General features: G+C 35.8%; 1 protein-coding gene across 2 annotated transcripts in view; it reads right to left on the minus strand.

Annotated features, from left to right (window-relative positions):
- The window catches only part of LOC121414468 (syntaxin-binding protein 5-like), a 66,740-nt gene extending 51,678 nt beyond the window's left edge, over positions 1-15,062 (minus strand). For both annotated transcript variants that reach the window (XM_041607652.1, XM_041607651.1), the window contains exons 1-6: positions 14,987-15,062; positions 14,114-14,214; positions 8,002-8,136; positions 5,612-5,675; positions 4,984-5,191; positions 3,736-3,814 (exon numbers count right to left, since the gene is read on the minus strand). In XM_041607652.1, the coding sequence (XP_041463586.1) occupies positions 3,736-3,814; positions 4,984-5,191; positions 5,612-5,675; positions 8,002-8,136; positions 14,114-14,214; positions 14,987-15,004 (605 nt within the window). In that variant the 5' untranslated portion in view covers positions 15,005-15,062. The remainder of the gene's footprint in view (positions 1-3,735; positions 3,815-4,983; positions 5,192-5,611; positions 5,676-8,001; positions 8,137-14,113; positions 14,215-14,986) is intronic.
- Between the last annotated feature and the right edge of the window lie 1,659 nt (positions 15,063-16,721).

A 16,721-nucleotide genomic window follows, 5' to 3' on the forward strand; every position in this document is an offset into this window, starting at 1 on the left:
TTAAAAATTCTAATAACTTTTTCATTCTTTGATGGATTTTTCTCAAACCTTTGGCAAATCTTTTCTCAAAAAAAAAGTTCCAATGCTCTCCCTAAAATGTGACCATGTTTAGATTCATTCCAACCGGGTTAGCTTTCCCTAAACATATTTCCATTAATATTTCGTTAAGATAAAAAAATACTGAAATATACTTTATATGGTTTTATGACATTGCTCCGGTGATAGTTGCTACGATGTAATATCTGCACAGTATGCCAAACATAAAATCTAACCTCCAAAACTAAATAAACCCCAATCCTTATCTTTACATTATTCTGAACCAAAAACTCTAATACAATCCTAATCCTAACCCTATTACCTCCAAGACACCGTTCTCACTACCTTCATAAATCTAGTTTACTGGAAACTAGTTAAGTAGAAACTAGTTTAGCATGTAGTGAGAACGGCCAAAGCGATCTTCCAAACTGGTTCAGAAAACCACCTTGCGATGTAGTTTTTAAGATCGCTTTTCCTTGTCGCACTGGTTTTAGCGTGAGGACACGACCATTCTTCAGGAAGCGATCTTTGCACATTTTGAGCACGACAGGTGTAGAATGCCTACACTGCGACTTTGAATTTCACATGAAATGTGTCATCCCATTTAGAGCATTTCCATAGCGACAAGACCTCTTTCGTGAAGTGATTTTGAAAACCACTTTTGTGTGCTCAAGTGGGAACGCTAGCAAAGCGATCTTTCAAACTGGTTTCCTGAACCGGTTTCTAGTAAACTAGTTTTAGAAAGCGTGATGAGGACGGTGTCTACGATAGACCGGAGTAAATGTCACACTAGCCTATGTTGTGTCACCACTACTTACACCATATGAATAATACCCAAGCATTAGATACTGGTAATCGCTAGAGGGTATTCATTTGTCTCGCAATCTACTATGGTCAACAAGGAAATTCGTGATCACTCTCGCAAAAAGTGTTCACTGGCTTTCTAGGAAATTCGTGATCACTCTCGCAAAAAGTGTTCACTAGCTTACAAGTTCACGAGCTTTCGAGTGCTGCTGCAACTCTTTATCAAGTGACACGGATTGTCCGATATCGTACTCTATTTATACTAACCTCCAAGACCGTACGCACAAACGCGAGAACAATAGGTGGGCACTGATCCGTTGTGTGATTGGTCAGGAGGTATGCAAATAAGCCGGGGGTATATGCAAATACGCCGTGGGTCGGCAATATGCAAATGAGACCAATTTTGGTCCTTGTTGACCATAGTAGATTGCGAGACAAATGAATACCCTCTAGCGATTATTTCAATCCGCAATAATGAACCTATTTAGCATTAGATACTGGTGTTTGTAAACACAACCACACTGTCAAAAAAAAAGGTGGGAAAAATAACAAGCCTTTTACAAGTAAGTCATATACATCTCTATTGATGCATTGCCCTTTCTTGTAATGAGATTTTGAAGTTGCACATTCCATGAATGATGAAAAGAATGAGTTAGAAATGCTTAAAAAAATCGCCATAAATCTATTCGCAGTTAAACCATTCCCAACTGGAAATTAATGGTCTGATTAATGAACAATCATGATTTATACTATTAATAAGTATTAATGAACTGAGGACAGCCATGCTGGATAGACAGGTCTGGAAGCACTTCTTCTATGTTCATGGTACCGGAGATGGCATAGGATGAATCCATTCCATGCCCTAAAACTGACTTGACGATAATTATATGCCCTCTTATAATTCATTCTGATTACAAGAATGATATGAGCATGAACATGTACATGACAGCATATATATATATATATGAAATGTTATAAGCCATGTATCTCGCATAGAGCATTCACATCAAATGAAATTTTAATTAAGATTAACACTGATGAACATATTGATAAAACATGAGAATCGCCGGTCTGGCTGCATTTAGCAAATTACAATAAAATTAGGATGAGTTTAGAATTGATGGTAGGAATATGAAATGGATGAATAAACGACAGAGGAGAAACTCACGACTGGAACAGACCAAAACTACACACAAGAGAGGAGAAAACATGAAAAGAATCCTTATAGAAAAATCAAATGACAGAGATAATACCCCCACCCCCAAACCCATTCCCGTCAACCTTCAACCATTTCTCTATAAAAAAACTACTACTTTGGTTTTCCATTAAATACTTTCTGCACAGAAATATGTAATACATAAACCTTCCATAAAAGAGCCTGCTCGTAAAGACTACTTTCTTGTCTCCCTAGAGATGTCTTTTTTTGTTTAACTATTTCTGTAAAAAATGGAAAAAAAAGTCTTGTCTTCAATGTCACAGCATATGCATGTACATTAATGTATTCATATTTTTTTTCAAAGGCCGACTAACCACTAATACATTTCAGAGCTAAAGATATTTAAATGTTCCATAATATCTTGATACCGAAATATAATGAGTATGTGCCCAGGGGGCCCATTTCATAACGCTGTTCTTTAAAGAGTGACTTTAAGAACGACTGGTGAACCTTTCTTGTGTTACATGGGATTCACCAATAAATGTTCATTGGTGATTATTTAGCACATAAGAAAGAACTACCTGTCATTCTCAAAGTCTCTCATAATTACTTTATCAAAATGTGCCTTGAACATCTATTTATTACACAACTATTATAAATGTTCCCATAATAAGAAAGGGACAAACAACAAGGAGTATTTCATGAAAGGTTTGTCAATAATTTCCGCTGACTATCTTGTTTTCAGCCAATCAGATGCAAGGATTTCAGAAGCTTGTAACAATTCGGTGGATTCACAATAAGGTGCAACATCTATCGGTTGCGGCGGACAGGCCGAAATTCGCAATGCATCATGGGGAAAAGTAGACATCTGTTGCGCATGCTAGTGCTATTAAAGTGAATACATGCATGCGATTATTCAGCGCTGGCCAACGCAGCTCGACCGGATATGCTTTTTAAGAGGGCCCAGGAAGTAAGCGGAGATAAATTTGCCCGCATATTTCCTTGCAAAATTTAGACCATTTTTGGTGAATTTTAAAGGTAAAAGCCGGTTGTGGTAACGATATCAAAATGAGTTCGTATAGAATCCAATGTAATGACCACCAAAGTGTCAAAGGATTCTGGAAGAAATTGTGTAACTGCTGAGAAATCAGCAAACAAGCACAGGATTCGGGTCAAGCATCGGGCTGAAATTCAGAGCAATTTTTACACTGTCCCACGGGCGCTTATCTGTGTTGGTGATCTTCAGTGAGAACATTTTTCAGCATAGATTTCAAGATTTCACAAAGTTCACTTTATATGTAACTGTACTAGATCTAGATCCTCGATGATATACTGACAATTAAGCCTGGTTTTACAGACTTTCTCATGAAATCAGTGTTTACTGCAACTACTGGTATTTCTCTTTAAGTTAGAAATTTGGCCTGTTTGCTGCAACCCATAGATGGCGCACCATATTGTAAATCCACCGAATTGTAAGTGAAAATCACAAACAAAATTGCTCACGAAATGCTCCACAGTTCCTTCACTGAAATGAACATAAAAGTGATATAAGAAAGATTTTGACAGGCGAACTTAAATTGTGAAGGCTACAAAGGATGTTTGGTACAAAGAGAAGAAATTTCTTTTGAATGAAAGAAATTGCATAGAATGTATTTGGGGGTATAGTACAGAAGTTGATAAAATCTTGAAAGGGTTTTATGATTTTAAAGAAATTGATTAAAAAATGGTGTCAAACTCACCCGCTTTTGACAGATGCCCATTCGACCTTGGGCACAGGGGCACACGGCTCTGGTTTTAATCCTTTGGCAGGTACTTTGGCTGCAAAGGAACAAATTAAAAAGCAAAAGTTAGTTTTGAGTCAACCAAATATAATCATAATAGTTGTATTTACATGACACTTAACATTTGCGTTTCGAAGCGCTTTACTTGTTATCACGATCCCAGTTCCACTTATAAACTGCACCATCTCCACTCCCTGAGGAGCAGCATGGCTTGGCAACCATTTTATTTTTTACAAGAGGACTCATGCCAATCTAATAACATTGACATTCACATCTCACCATGGCCCTGTCTTACAAAGAGTTGCGATAGATCCAATCAATGACAACTATGGACAGCCAGCAACATCAACATCTATTATGCACGTTTGCTCAAAATATTTTCTATGATGTATATTCATGCATTTATTGGTTTCTTGAAAATTCACTGTGCTTCTCTTTGTTTACAAAGGACATTGTGCAAATTTCATGAAGAAAAAAAATGTGACATTGATGGATTTCCATAGAGTTACGATTGATTGGATCAATCGTAACTCTTTGTAAGATGGGCCCCAGGTAGCCATTTAAACCTGGATGGGGAATGACAAACATGAGAGAGTGACACATATGGATAAGTGCCTTGCCAAATAAAATTAGCACCAGGCAGGAATCGATCCCTCCATATAACATAACGACACCTCCTATTATAGGATAATTTGAACACAAGCACACCTAGAAATGGTCAATCGGCTACATGAAAATAAGACAGAATGGTCATAACATAGCAGTTGTAGATGATAACAGATTAGGCCATTATCATAAACCTTTATCTTCATTGCAAACTTTTATAAATGTTCCTATAAAGTATGTACAAGACCCATCACATTTAATAAGAAATCGGGATAAAAATCCTCAAAATCGGCTCGATTGCCTTGCTCCCTCTCTTGTAAATATCCATAAGTAGTTAACATAATTTTGCACTTAAGGTAAAGAAACCCTACGGAAAGCCGAGCTCCTGTACAGACCTCCTTCATCACAGTTGTTCAAACTTCTTGTACTCCAATACTCTTATGAAAAATGAGAGCATGAAATACACCATATCAAATACATTTTGCATTCAATCTTACTTTTATTATTCCATTTTTTTATCACAGTGGGGTTGCAATGATTTGGTGGGGAGACCTATTCCTCAAGATACTGTGGGAAAGAAAATCCCATCCCAAAACTCACCGTGAGGAGAGATGATATTGGCAGGCTTGTTGCAGTTTTTGACGTTCCATATCGTGAGCGTGCCATCCATGTGGCTGCACACAAACTGCTTGCCCTCGTAGTGCCAGGCGATGCTGCGGACGGGCTGGCTGCAGTTATACCGGTATTCAGCCACTCTCGTCTTCAGGTCCCATAATACCACGGCACCCGTCTCAAAACCTATTAGTAACTGCAGATTAAAAAAAAAGGATTTAAATATCAATAAATTTGAATAGAATGACAATCTTAATAGTGACTGCAGATTTAATAAAATGGTGGTGTTCAACGAAAGCACGCTTGAACACACATGCACCCACTTTAAAGATAAATGCCAGTTGTGGGTACGACCTAAAAATGAATTTGAACAAAATCCAATAAAATAAGTACAAGTATCTGTTATGTATTTGAAAAATATGTGCCAAATTAATCCGGTAGATCATGTGCAATTGCTGAAAAATGGACAAAATCAGAGTGGCATTCTAGCCAGATGTATGGTACTTTTCTAAGCAATAGAAATGAACACATGACACTCTGATTACAAGGTGAGAGTCAGAACCACTACACCATGAAATTTCTTAAAGGATTATATGTACTGTTTTTCATATCTCACCTTATTTCCATCTACTGGGTTATCACTAAGATGTACAACTGGACCTGGATGGGTTTTTCTTGATCTGAGAGGAAAAAGAAATAGGATTGAGTCAATACCAATAGTAAAACCATAAACCATACCACAGATTTGAAAAAAAAGCAAAAAGCAAAACAAAGTAAATAAAAATTTGACATGTCCCAAGGACACAGATGCCCCCTCTTAACAGGATCAGAAATTCATTCAATATGATTGAACCAACTGGCATTATGCTGTGACCTTTGACCTATGAACTCCGAATTCGAACTTGGCCTGTATTTTGGTGCCATCTACCTACGTACCCAAATTGTTTTAAATCCAATAAATATTTTTTGAGTTATTGCATGGAAACCAAGTGGGGGACGGACGGACAGCGGCAACGCTTAATGCCCCCTCTAGACTTCGTCTGCGGGTATAAAAATTCTGAATATATGCAACAATCAGAATTCCAACATCTGTAACTTGCAAATTGAAATCATCTGTATGTATCTCGTTTCCCTTTCCTATCAGAATTCAACCCTTTGCTTGCAGAAGAGTCTTATTATTTTTAGTTCCTAAAATTTGGGGAATTCTTTTCAACTTTGCAGACAACATTCTTAAACTAGTATTGGCCAACAAAGTGGAGCTTTCATCTTGCATGATAAATCTTCCTACAATTACAACAACGAAACTTGCGATTGAACCATCTGAGAAGCAAAGCCTCAGCTATGAGGTTTATCGGGGCCCTCAAGAGTTGACAACTTTCTTGTGATGAATCAACGGTAAGCTGTAATGACAACATGGTCACAGAGTTTTCGTCAAAAGACTTTTTGATAATTATGTCAAGGCAAGTACGTCCTATCTTAAGAATTGGAACGATTTATCCAGTGTTACACTGTTAGAATGTTACACCTGACAGCACAGGGTCCTGTTGCATAATAGTTATCATTATGGTAAACTTTGCCTTCCAATGGTGACTACCATGGTAATGCTGATCGACAGCCAATCAGAATCAAGGATTCCATGAAAGTTACCATTGCATGGCAAAGTTACCATGATGGTAACTTTTATGCCAAAGCATCGTGGGTCCCGTAACACAAAGGTTAGCGATTGATCGTATGCTTGATTTTCACGTTTAATTGTACATAGTAGTCAATGGAATTAATTATATAGAAAAATGTTCTACGATCATTGCTAAGTTTTGTGTTATGGGCCCCAGAAGTAATGTAGTTTTCAAACATCATAGAAGCATATGTTATCCAAAAGAAATGCAATTATACTTTGAGGTACTAAATGTTACGTCCTGAATTCAAATGCAATGACCAAAAAAATTCTGCATTTTGTGAAACTATGCATTCATCAATTCATCAAAAAAGATAAATCCTATACTGAATGGAATAACATACACAATGATTAAGATATGATATTTATACATAACAGTGACAAATAACATGTTGACTTGTATATGCCCCTAGTTTCTCTGTACACGTTGTATTATTCATAATGACGGTTGACATTTCAAGCGCCCTAAATTTCTAGAACCCAGTCGTAATTGTATTTTGATCAGATCAGTAATGGAACAACAAATGCTATCAGTGTGGGCATAAGAGGTTCAATGCAACTCAAAAACACTTGTCTCAATGTACACTCTTATCTCTGTATCTTCTGTGGGGTCAAATTTAGTGGGAGTCAGCTGGAGTCAACTTGATTGAGTCAAATTTTCTTCTTTTCAAAGTAACTTTGACTAGACTTTGAGTCGATTTTCAGTTGATGCAACAAACTAATCTAAAGTCAAAATAGTTTGGAACTCCAAGTCTGTAAACATTTAATTGCTAGCTTGTTTCTATAAGAAAATAAAAGAAAGAATAAAAGATTATGTAATAAATTATAGCATAATATCAAAAGCTGTGTAAAAACATGTCCATTTGTCATTGGGCTGTTTCAACCTTACATCTAAAATAATAATGAAAAATAAGGATAAAAGCTGTATTTTAGAATTATGGCTATAATGGCAAACTCACATTGTCTAGAATTTAAAAATAGTTTGTGAATTCCTGTAGAAAACAATTATGAATACTTATCAATATTCAGTGGTGCTAAAAACAAGAAGCGCCATAGCACGTACAATGTATAAGAAATAATAATAATAAATAACAATCACATTTACAATAATAATCCCAATCAGTTGGTCAAGAAAAATTGAGAAGTGGATTGAGGAAAGATATTCTTTTGAGCTTTTGAGTTACAGAACCATTTCTAGACAAAAGAAGATTGTCATTAATCTCATAAGCCTATACAGGGCTTTTTCTGCGCTATCCTCTATATTCTCAATTTTTTTTTTAGATACAGGGTATCAACAGCCAATCAATGATTTCATCATTCAGAATACTTACAATTCGATTGCTTTGTTCCAATTGATTACATAACCGGAAAGCACAAACGATTCTATGTTAACAACGTGGACGTTCCCCCTTTCTGTTCCGATGTATAGCCATTTACTTTGAAAAGGGAGATCACAGTATGTTATCCTGTAAAACAAGAAAAAAGGAAAAATATTTGCAATTACTATTATATAACATACAGTGCGTCCCAGAAAAAAAGGAAACTGGGACTCCCATGTCTTTTTCTTTAAAGGCAAATAAACTATGATATTTCATTTACGTAATCATATAATTCAATTATTCCTCTTTATTTTGATACCTAACATGAGACAAAATTTCACACCTTAATGAGCGAGACAAGTTTGAAATTTTTATGTCAAAACCAGGTTGCACAGAAAAAATGGGACCAGATTGGTTCGAGATAAGACAACAGTGCTTATTTTACAATTGGCTCATTAGCATTTCTTTTGTATTCTTTGTGAAGATTCTCTCGCTGATCCCTGAAATGAGAGTGGATAAGATTCACACGTGAGCTTCTGTGCAAATCGTTTCTGATGTGGCTCAATATTTATTGTTTGTATCTGCCAAGCATGAACGATTTGCTTAGCTGCTGATTTAAATTGGAGAGGATATTCCACTCTTGCCATGAGTATCAAATCTATATACAGTGCATATCAAAAAAAGGTTTTCACTAGAAAAAATCCTGTAAAATTATATATTTGTAATATCCTGATGATTTTTCCACATTTTAGCATTGGTACAGATCCATTTAAGCAAATGAAGATATAACTGTCAAAAAAAATTTCCGCTTGAGTGAGCACCACTTACTTTTGAAAAGTTGGTAAAAAATGATTTGCGCAGAACTTTGAAATAGTTATGCGAATAAAAGTAGACCTTAATCATGAAGAACAGGTGGAAATTAGTTAGTCAAATTAATTTGAAGATATCTTTTACCTTTTTAAACTTGTTTCCTTGCCCAAACACTTCAAAGAGTGCATTGCGCCCCACCCCACGCCCCCACACACCGAGTCCATCGTGACGATATTTGCTTTACACTGAGCTGTGATTTACATGAAATGGCTTAGGCTTGATTTTCATTTTGTTAATCATTGCCAAGCTTGGGAAAAGTGTGGAGAAACAAGTATTGAATGAAAAATGAAATGTAAACCAACTTTAAATGATAAAATGTCTGATATAAACTTTTGTTCAGATTCAGTTATGTCCTCAGATCCAGCTGGCACAAAAAGGGTAAAGGTTGTGCCTACTAAGTGTTGAAATTTCAAATTTGGGCGGCAAAATTGTTACAATATGCTTGAATGTATCCGTTTTATGTCAATTGGCTAAAAGTGCTAGGGAAATTTATGACAAATGCTTCGCAGGGTAAGTTTGATTTCGCTCTTTCCCCTTAACACAGCGTGAAAACAAGCATTTCTGCGCAAACAGATTTCTGCGAGCTTTACAAAAATGGACAGTGCTCACTCAAGTGTAACATTCTGTCAAAAATTTTTACTTTCATTGGATAGATGAGACCCAAACCCATAATTATATGTGAAAAAATTACCCACATGTTGTATATTTGTTAATTCCCATGGCTTTTTCAAAGTGTAAACTTTTTTTGATACGCACTATATAGTAAAATATATTTTAAATAGTTGTGAAATCTATCTCTGGAAATGGGTTTCCGTTTTTTGTGGGATGCTTTGTATCCACACTTGTACACAAAAGAGTAACCACAGAGCAAAATAATCATTATGGTAACACAACATTTGCTCCTGCGACTGATTGCTGGGGATCTTATTTCATCAAAAGATACAGGGTTAGGGTTGCAATAGGAGTTTTTGTAAGGTTCAGGGTTAGGTTTAGGATAAGGTATAGTGTTAAACCCACACTGTAAAAACTGTGGTGTTAAAACTGACACCAGTTGGTGTTAATAGAGGTCCACATCATGAGGTGTTAAAATAACACCCTAGAGATTGAACATAACACCAAAGAGTGTAAATGTAACAACCATAGGTGTTGTAATAACACCGCCTATAGGTGTAAAACTAACACCACCAATTTAACACCGGTGTAAAATAACTGGTGTGGTCCTCTATGTACACCGGTTAACACCACAGTTTTTGCTGTGCAGGGTTTCATGAAGGACCTTGCCAGTATTTTCAATGACTAATTTGCTCTCAGCCAGTCAGATGCAAGTATTTCAGTAGCTTGTAACAACAGTTGGTGAAAATCACTATTTGTATCATGAAATGCTCCCCAGATTATGATTCATGGACAGAATTCATCGCACAAATAAAATAATGGAATAACCCCTCCGACTGTCGAGCCACGATATATCAGAATCACCCCTCGGACTGCCGAGCCACCTTTCAATCTAGAAAGTCTGCGGACCTGTGGCAAGATCCGCCAACTATTCCATCACATACATTATGCATCGGCCAGAGACAACCTGGCTGGGTCACAAGGGACACGCACATCGCAGGCTATAAATAGATCACTACACATTGTCAATTCAGCAAATTGGCATCACCTCTGCTATGACGACTGTGAATGGAAAAGAAGAGAGAGGAGATCGAGTCATTCCGACCCTCCACTCTAATCACCATCTACAAGTAGTAATTCATTAAATATCCTTTCCAAAAGGCATCATGCAGAAATTAATCCATTTTTTCTGATAAAATTCATAAATCATCTGTTACAGGCATTGGTGTAGGGTCCAAATTCTTACCAAGGTTTGTGATGTGCTGCAAAAATATCATCTTCAAAAATTGTACCTGTAATCATTCAGTCTATTTAGTGCTTTGAAAAAGTGACAACGGACAAGTGACAACGATTAGGAGAAGAAGGAGAGATGGAGCAGAAGGAGGAGGAGGAGAAGTAGGAGGAGAAGGAGGAGAAGAAGAAGAGTAGGGGAAGAAGAAGATGAAGGAGAAGAAGAAGAAAAAAGGGAGGAGATTAAAGAATAGGAAGAAAAAGAAACAAAGAAGGGGGAGGAAGAAGAGGAGGAAAAGAAGATGATGAAAGAAAAAGAAGAAGGAAAAGAAGAGGGAGAAGACAGAAGTGGAATAGAATTAAAAAAATAATAGATGAAATAGAGAGAAGATAAACCTTATGATGAAGGGGATACAAGAATGCAGGGGAAAATAAAAGACCGAGAGCAATAGAACGAGAGACAAATCAGAGGAAGGGTGGATAAAGGGTTGGAAGAGATCGTGTTGTATATATGAGACCCTTGACTGCAGTGACGTCAAACTATTTCAGCATTCACTGGGGTCTCGTCGTTAGCGGCAACGTTATTTCACTGTCTTCCAATATCATGCCTAAGCAAAGAATATATATTGTGCCTTCGATAGACTGAATTATAATATCATACACATATCATTCTATAACACAGGGCTTATGCTCATTCTATACGACAGTTCGTAGTTCCACTCTGCGCATGATCTGAAGATTCTGCGTATATTCCGAGGAAGATCATTTGTACAAGAGTGACATGGTGGTTTAAAATTTAATGAGATAAGCACCAACTTAGATGTCTCAATTATTCCTATGTTCTTTCGAATTGTGTTTTTCATTCACATCCCTAAAAATACAAAAATGCGTCCACGAACGACTGGTATTTCAGTTTGCCAAGTACATTGTACAACATGCTATGATATGCTTTTAAAGTAGAAATGCAACAAATACCTTCATAGATTGTTAATTGATGTGCTATTCTAGTCACCTGGTCTATTCAATTTCTTCATCCTGCTATGTAAGGCATGCTTCCTAATATCTTGCTTTGAAATCTTAATGAAATAAATGAAAGGTCATTTGACCAAAATTGTCCATGAAGAAACTATTAACTGGTCTATTGCATCATAGTATTAAGTTGATAGCAATGATTTCACTAATAATATTCTGTTACTTAAGCATGCCCAATATCAACTTTTGTACATATACAATTCAAAGTGAAATTATTCAAAAGGCTGCTGTTTTCAAACCAATTATTTGTGAAGCAAATGATATGATAAAATGTAGGCAAGTCATACATTAATTTGTTGCAATACAGATGCACTATTAAGTAATATTCTTATCATCATACATCAACAATTTTTGAAAAAAAGTAGAATACAAGAAATATATTTAAAGACATATAAACAAATTAAGGGTAAACAAATACTAGCACACAGAACCTTGTCTTGCATTGTGTACAAGACCCTTTTCATTTCAATGAAATAGTAGAAACAGCCCAAGAATATTAAAGGTACATGAGGATTTTGATATATCTCAACATATGTATTTATTCCTTAATATTTGAAAAAGAATATGCAATCTCTCAAGCTCATGTCAAAGTAAGCAGAGATGCATAACTACCACAGAGTATTTTTTTTTCTTTATCTCTTAGCTGGAGCCCTGTTTCTGTAAAAAATACAGAAACAGAAAAAAAACTATAGAAATTGTTAAATACAGATTTTTATCAAATTCATGGAAAACTCAATTGATTAGGCCTCTTAAAAATTATGAAGAATACAGAAAATATCATTTCAAAATGATGGTAAAATCCAATATGACAAAATCAAGCATCTGAGGAAAATCTGCTGACCAAATTTATTCATGCTGGTCGCAGTTCATATTGTGTTTGTCAATCTTTTTACCTACATACTCCAGTGCATATTGATCAATTGCAAAGTTACATTTTTTATTAGATTTTCACTCGTTGCAATAGTTTTGTACATCCCTCACAGAAATTTCAAGCTCGTGACTAGCAAGTGGATATAAAGCTTTAAAGATAATTATACCAGTCGTGGTAACAATCTCAAAATGAGTTCGAACAGAATCAAATAAAATTACATGTCCCATCAAAGTGTTTGTATGTACATGTATTGATAGAAAATTTGTGCCAAATAGCTTTGGAAGAAAATACATAATTGCTGAGTAATGAGCATAATAGGCCCAGAATTCTATCAAATGTCAGGTATTTTTTCAAAGAAAAATTAATACACTGTCCCACACATGCTTTTCTGTGTTAGTGATCATCAGAATTATCGATTTTGAGCAAGATTTTGTGAGTTTACAAAGATAAGTTTGCATTAATGTACCAGATCTAGATGTGTGATGATACATTGATAATTAACCTTGATTTTATTTTTAAAGACTTTCTCATGAATTTAATTGTTTGCTGCAACTCCTGTCTTTTACCTTTAATAAGCTTGCAATAGGCATGCCGAGAGATGCTTATGTGATCTTTTAGCGAGCATGTACTGTTCACCAGTTTGAAATCGCTTGATTCTTTGCACATTGAATTAATTTTTGGAGGGATAATAATGACAATTGTTTCCATGCCATTTTCTTTAATTTAATATATCCATATTGCACCATTGATACTTATTATTATCATATAGATGTCATCCAAGAGCTATTGCCTTTTATTAGCTTATCTGATTTAAAGGTAGGGGAGAAAACTAATTATTTTGATTGTTCAATTTAATTGTACGAATGTGCAACATCAGCGCACAAAGGGTGAAGGCTCAGTCACATTGTTCCATGCAAGCCTGGTGGGTGATTCCCCGCAACTCACCCGTAACAAGTTTTGAGCATGTTCAAAGCTTTTATGCGTGCAAATCAGACTTGCATGCCCTCTCGCAGGCAACTGTGCGAGATACTATCAATGCGTACGTGTGACGTGGAGGCAACCTGCGGGTAGCAAAGGCAGTCACCCGCAAGTCACACATAAGGCTTGCACGGAACCTTGTGACAGGGCCTATGGAAAGTGAACCACAAGCTTATAAACTCCTATTTTCTCTAAAAGAATAATATTCTTCATTGACCCTTCATGACTATTTCTGCTCGTTTTGCAGCTTTTCAATTCAGACCTCATCCAACACTTTTGAATCCTGCTCGTTTCATGATGACACGATATCATTTTAAAGATAATTAAATGACCTTTTTAATGATATCAAATATGCATTGTATAAAATTGGGAGTTGGGAGAAATTAATGGCCACACTCAGATTTCCAAACTTTTTTGAGGGGTTTATTCTGAAGCAGATGTCACCGAAGCACCTGTAATCTAGCGTTCAGAACATGGAAGAACACAGAATTTGCACTTTGGAAAACCAAAAGCCGGGGACTCTACTCTTACCTTTCTCTATTGAACTTGAGTGAGTGAAGGATTGCTGGTCTTTTCTGACGAAGATTCCATAGATGTAAGCTATCATCTGCACATACACTAACAAGGGCCCCCTGTAAAAATAATTGCAAAGAGGAAAACACCAAATTATCAGAATATATTTCAAATTAATTTTATTAACTAAAACCAAATAAACAGACTATCAACTGAATATTAACATAATATTTTTGAAATTAATCGACTTATAAGTAAATATATGTATTCACAAAACAGCTTTAATGAAGTGTACATACTCATTACGAAAAGCTGTGCAAATGGAGAAGAAAAAAGAAATTGTTTGTATCTCTTTTATGTAATAGAAAAACTTTACCGGATAAAATTTACCGTTTTCGAGCCCTTTTCAGAAGGTCTACAGAATGTCTATAATAAGGAAGAGAAACCAGCTGCAAAATGGCGAGTTGTTCGCTGTTATACATACAGCTATTTTAATACCAGTCTTGATTGGAAAATACATTACGTAATATTCTATATTCTATAACATAATAATCAGGCAACCATTCCGAGCAAAGGGGCTTCAGTATTCTTTTCATTTTAACTTTCTTGCAATATCAATTGATCGAGCCTCATATTTATCAAATTCATGATATTCAGAATTTCTTCTCACCACTTGGTCTATAGTATTAGACCAAGTGGGATGAGACCAAATGGAGAGTAGACCAAAGGGTGCAGACCAAGGCCCAGTTGCACAAAAGTTACCATGGTAACGAGATCATCAGCCAATCAGAATCAAGGATTCTATGCAAGTTACCATTGGAGGGCAAAGTTACCATAACGGTCTCTTCTATGCAACGGAGCCCAATTCGCCAATTTACTGATATATCTTACCTCATTTACAAGAAACATAAGCTGGAGGACTGCTGTGTCAGAATCATGCCTCACGTGACAGTCTACCCCAGGTCTACCAAATCTGTTGGGTTAATGTCTGGGTTAAAGAAAACATCTTGTTCGGCTGAAATCTATCTATTATCTTTTTTCTCAATAACATCATATCTAATAACAATAATAACAACAAGAACAAGAACCACAAAAACAGTAATAACAATAATAATATCAATAGAGACTTCATATGAATTAAAATATTTACTTCCAAACTCCTTCCTCCCCTCCCACCTCCTCTTTCTCTCTCTTATACCTACCTCAATCAATATCTACATTTTTGTTGTATTTTTTTTCTTAAACCATTCTCCCCCCTCTCTATCTTGCTTTTTTTTAAGGCCTGGGGAATTTCTATGAAAAAAAGAAATGAAAACACAGGTAAGTTTAACTTTTCTGTCATTTTCAATCATGCTCATAACTTGTGAATCTCTCCTTGATTACATCCCTAATAAACCAAGCCCCAGGTTCCCACCATTTCCTGGAAGTTGCTGGGAAGACAACAGAGAAGGGGGATGACGGTCTCTACAGGGTGTCTCAGTAAAAGTGGGTCTCCTCAATATCATAATCATCAAAGGGATGAATTAGCATTTCCAAAATTACAAAAAAAATTACTTTTGGCAGAATAAAAGGTATACTGTATCTCTCCCTATAGCATACAGGCGATAATACCTGAACATTTTTTTAATGAAATGGAAGTCATGAACATAATTTATAATGAAAGTCATCATCAACATCATTATCATCATCTTCCTCCTCCTCATCATCATTATCACCATTATCATCATCTTCCTCCTCATCATCATCATCATCACCATTATCATCAACATCACTATCACCATTATCCTCCTCCGCCTCGTCATCATCATCATTATAATCATCAACATCATCATCACTAGAACCACCATCATCATCATCACTACCACCACCACAACCCCCACCACCATCATCATCATCACCATCATCACCATCACCATTATTACTCATCACTGATGATCATTGATTAAAAATATACCAATTACCAGCTATTTTTCAATATAAAAGGTCCATGGCACTTACAATAAAACACATTGTACATTGTTTCCTACAAATATAAAAATGGAATCAAGCAAAATAAGCATGATTTGCAAAGTCAATGAAGAAATATCTCGTATAAAATGACTCATTTCAAACTAGAATGATCTCATGTTGGGGAAGATGAAAGCAAGGAAATCCGGAAGCCTGTGAAGTATGGGAAGTACCACAGGAAATTCAGAAACCATAATCTTGTATTAGTCAGTAATCAGGTGACAATATCTCACAGTAGGACCAAAGAAAAATGAAAAAACAAAACAAAACAAACATCACAGCAAATATTTTCTTTCTGATAACAGAAAAAAAGAGTGAAAGAGAGGAAAAGGATATTCAAGTTTCATGCACTACAATATTCAATAACATAATACCACAAATATGGATTATTCAAGTTTATATGAACACATAACTTGAAGCCTGTCACAGGTATAACAGTATTTATTTCTAAAAAATAGTATTTTTCATGAAATACTAATCATTTATCTAATTATTCATTTTTTTTGCTCACTTGCGTTTCTTCTTGAACAATCAACCATCTTCAGATTCAGCCCCCTTATAACCTTTGCTTCATAATACCCCTTTATCTGCTTGAAAAATTACACTGAAAATGGGTCAA

Source organism: Lytechinus variegatus, chromosome 4 (assembly GCF_018143015.1).
Source record: "Lytechinus variegatus isolate NC3 chromosome 4, Lvar_3.0, whole genome shotgun sequence".
NCBI lineage: Eukaryota > Metazoa > Echinodermata > Echinoidea > Temnopleuroida > Toxopneustidae > Lytechinus > Lytechinus variegatus.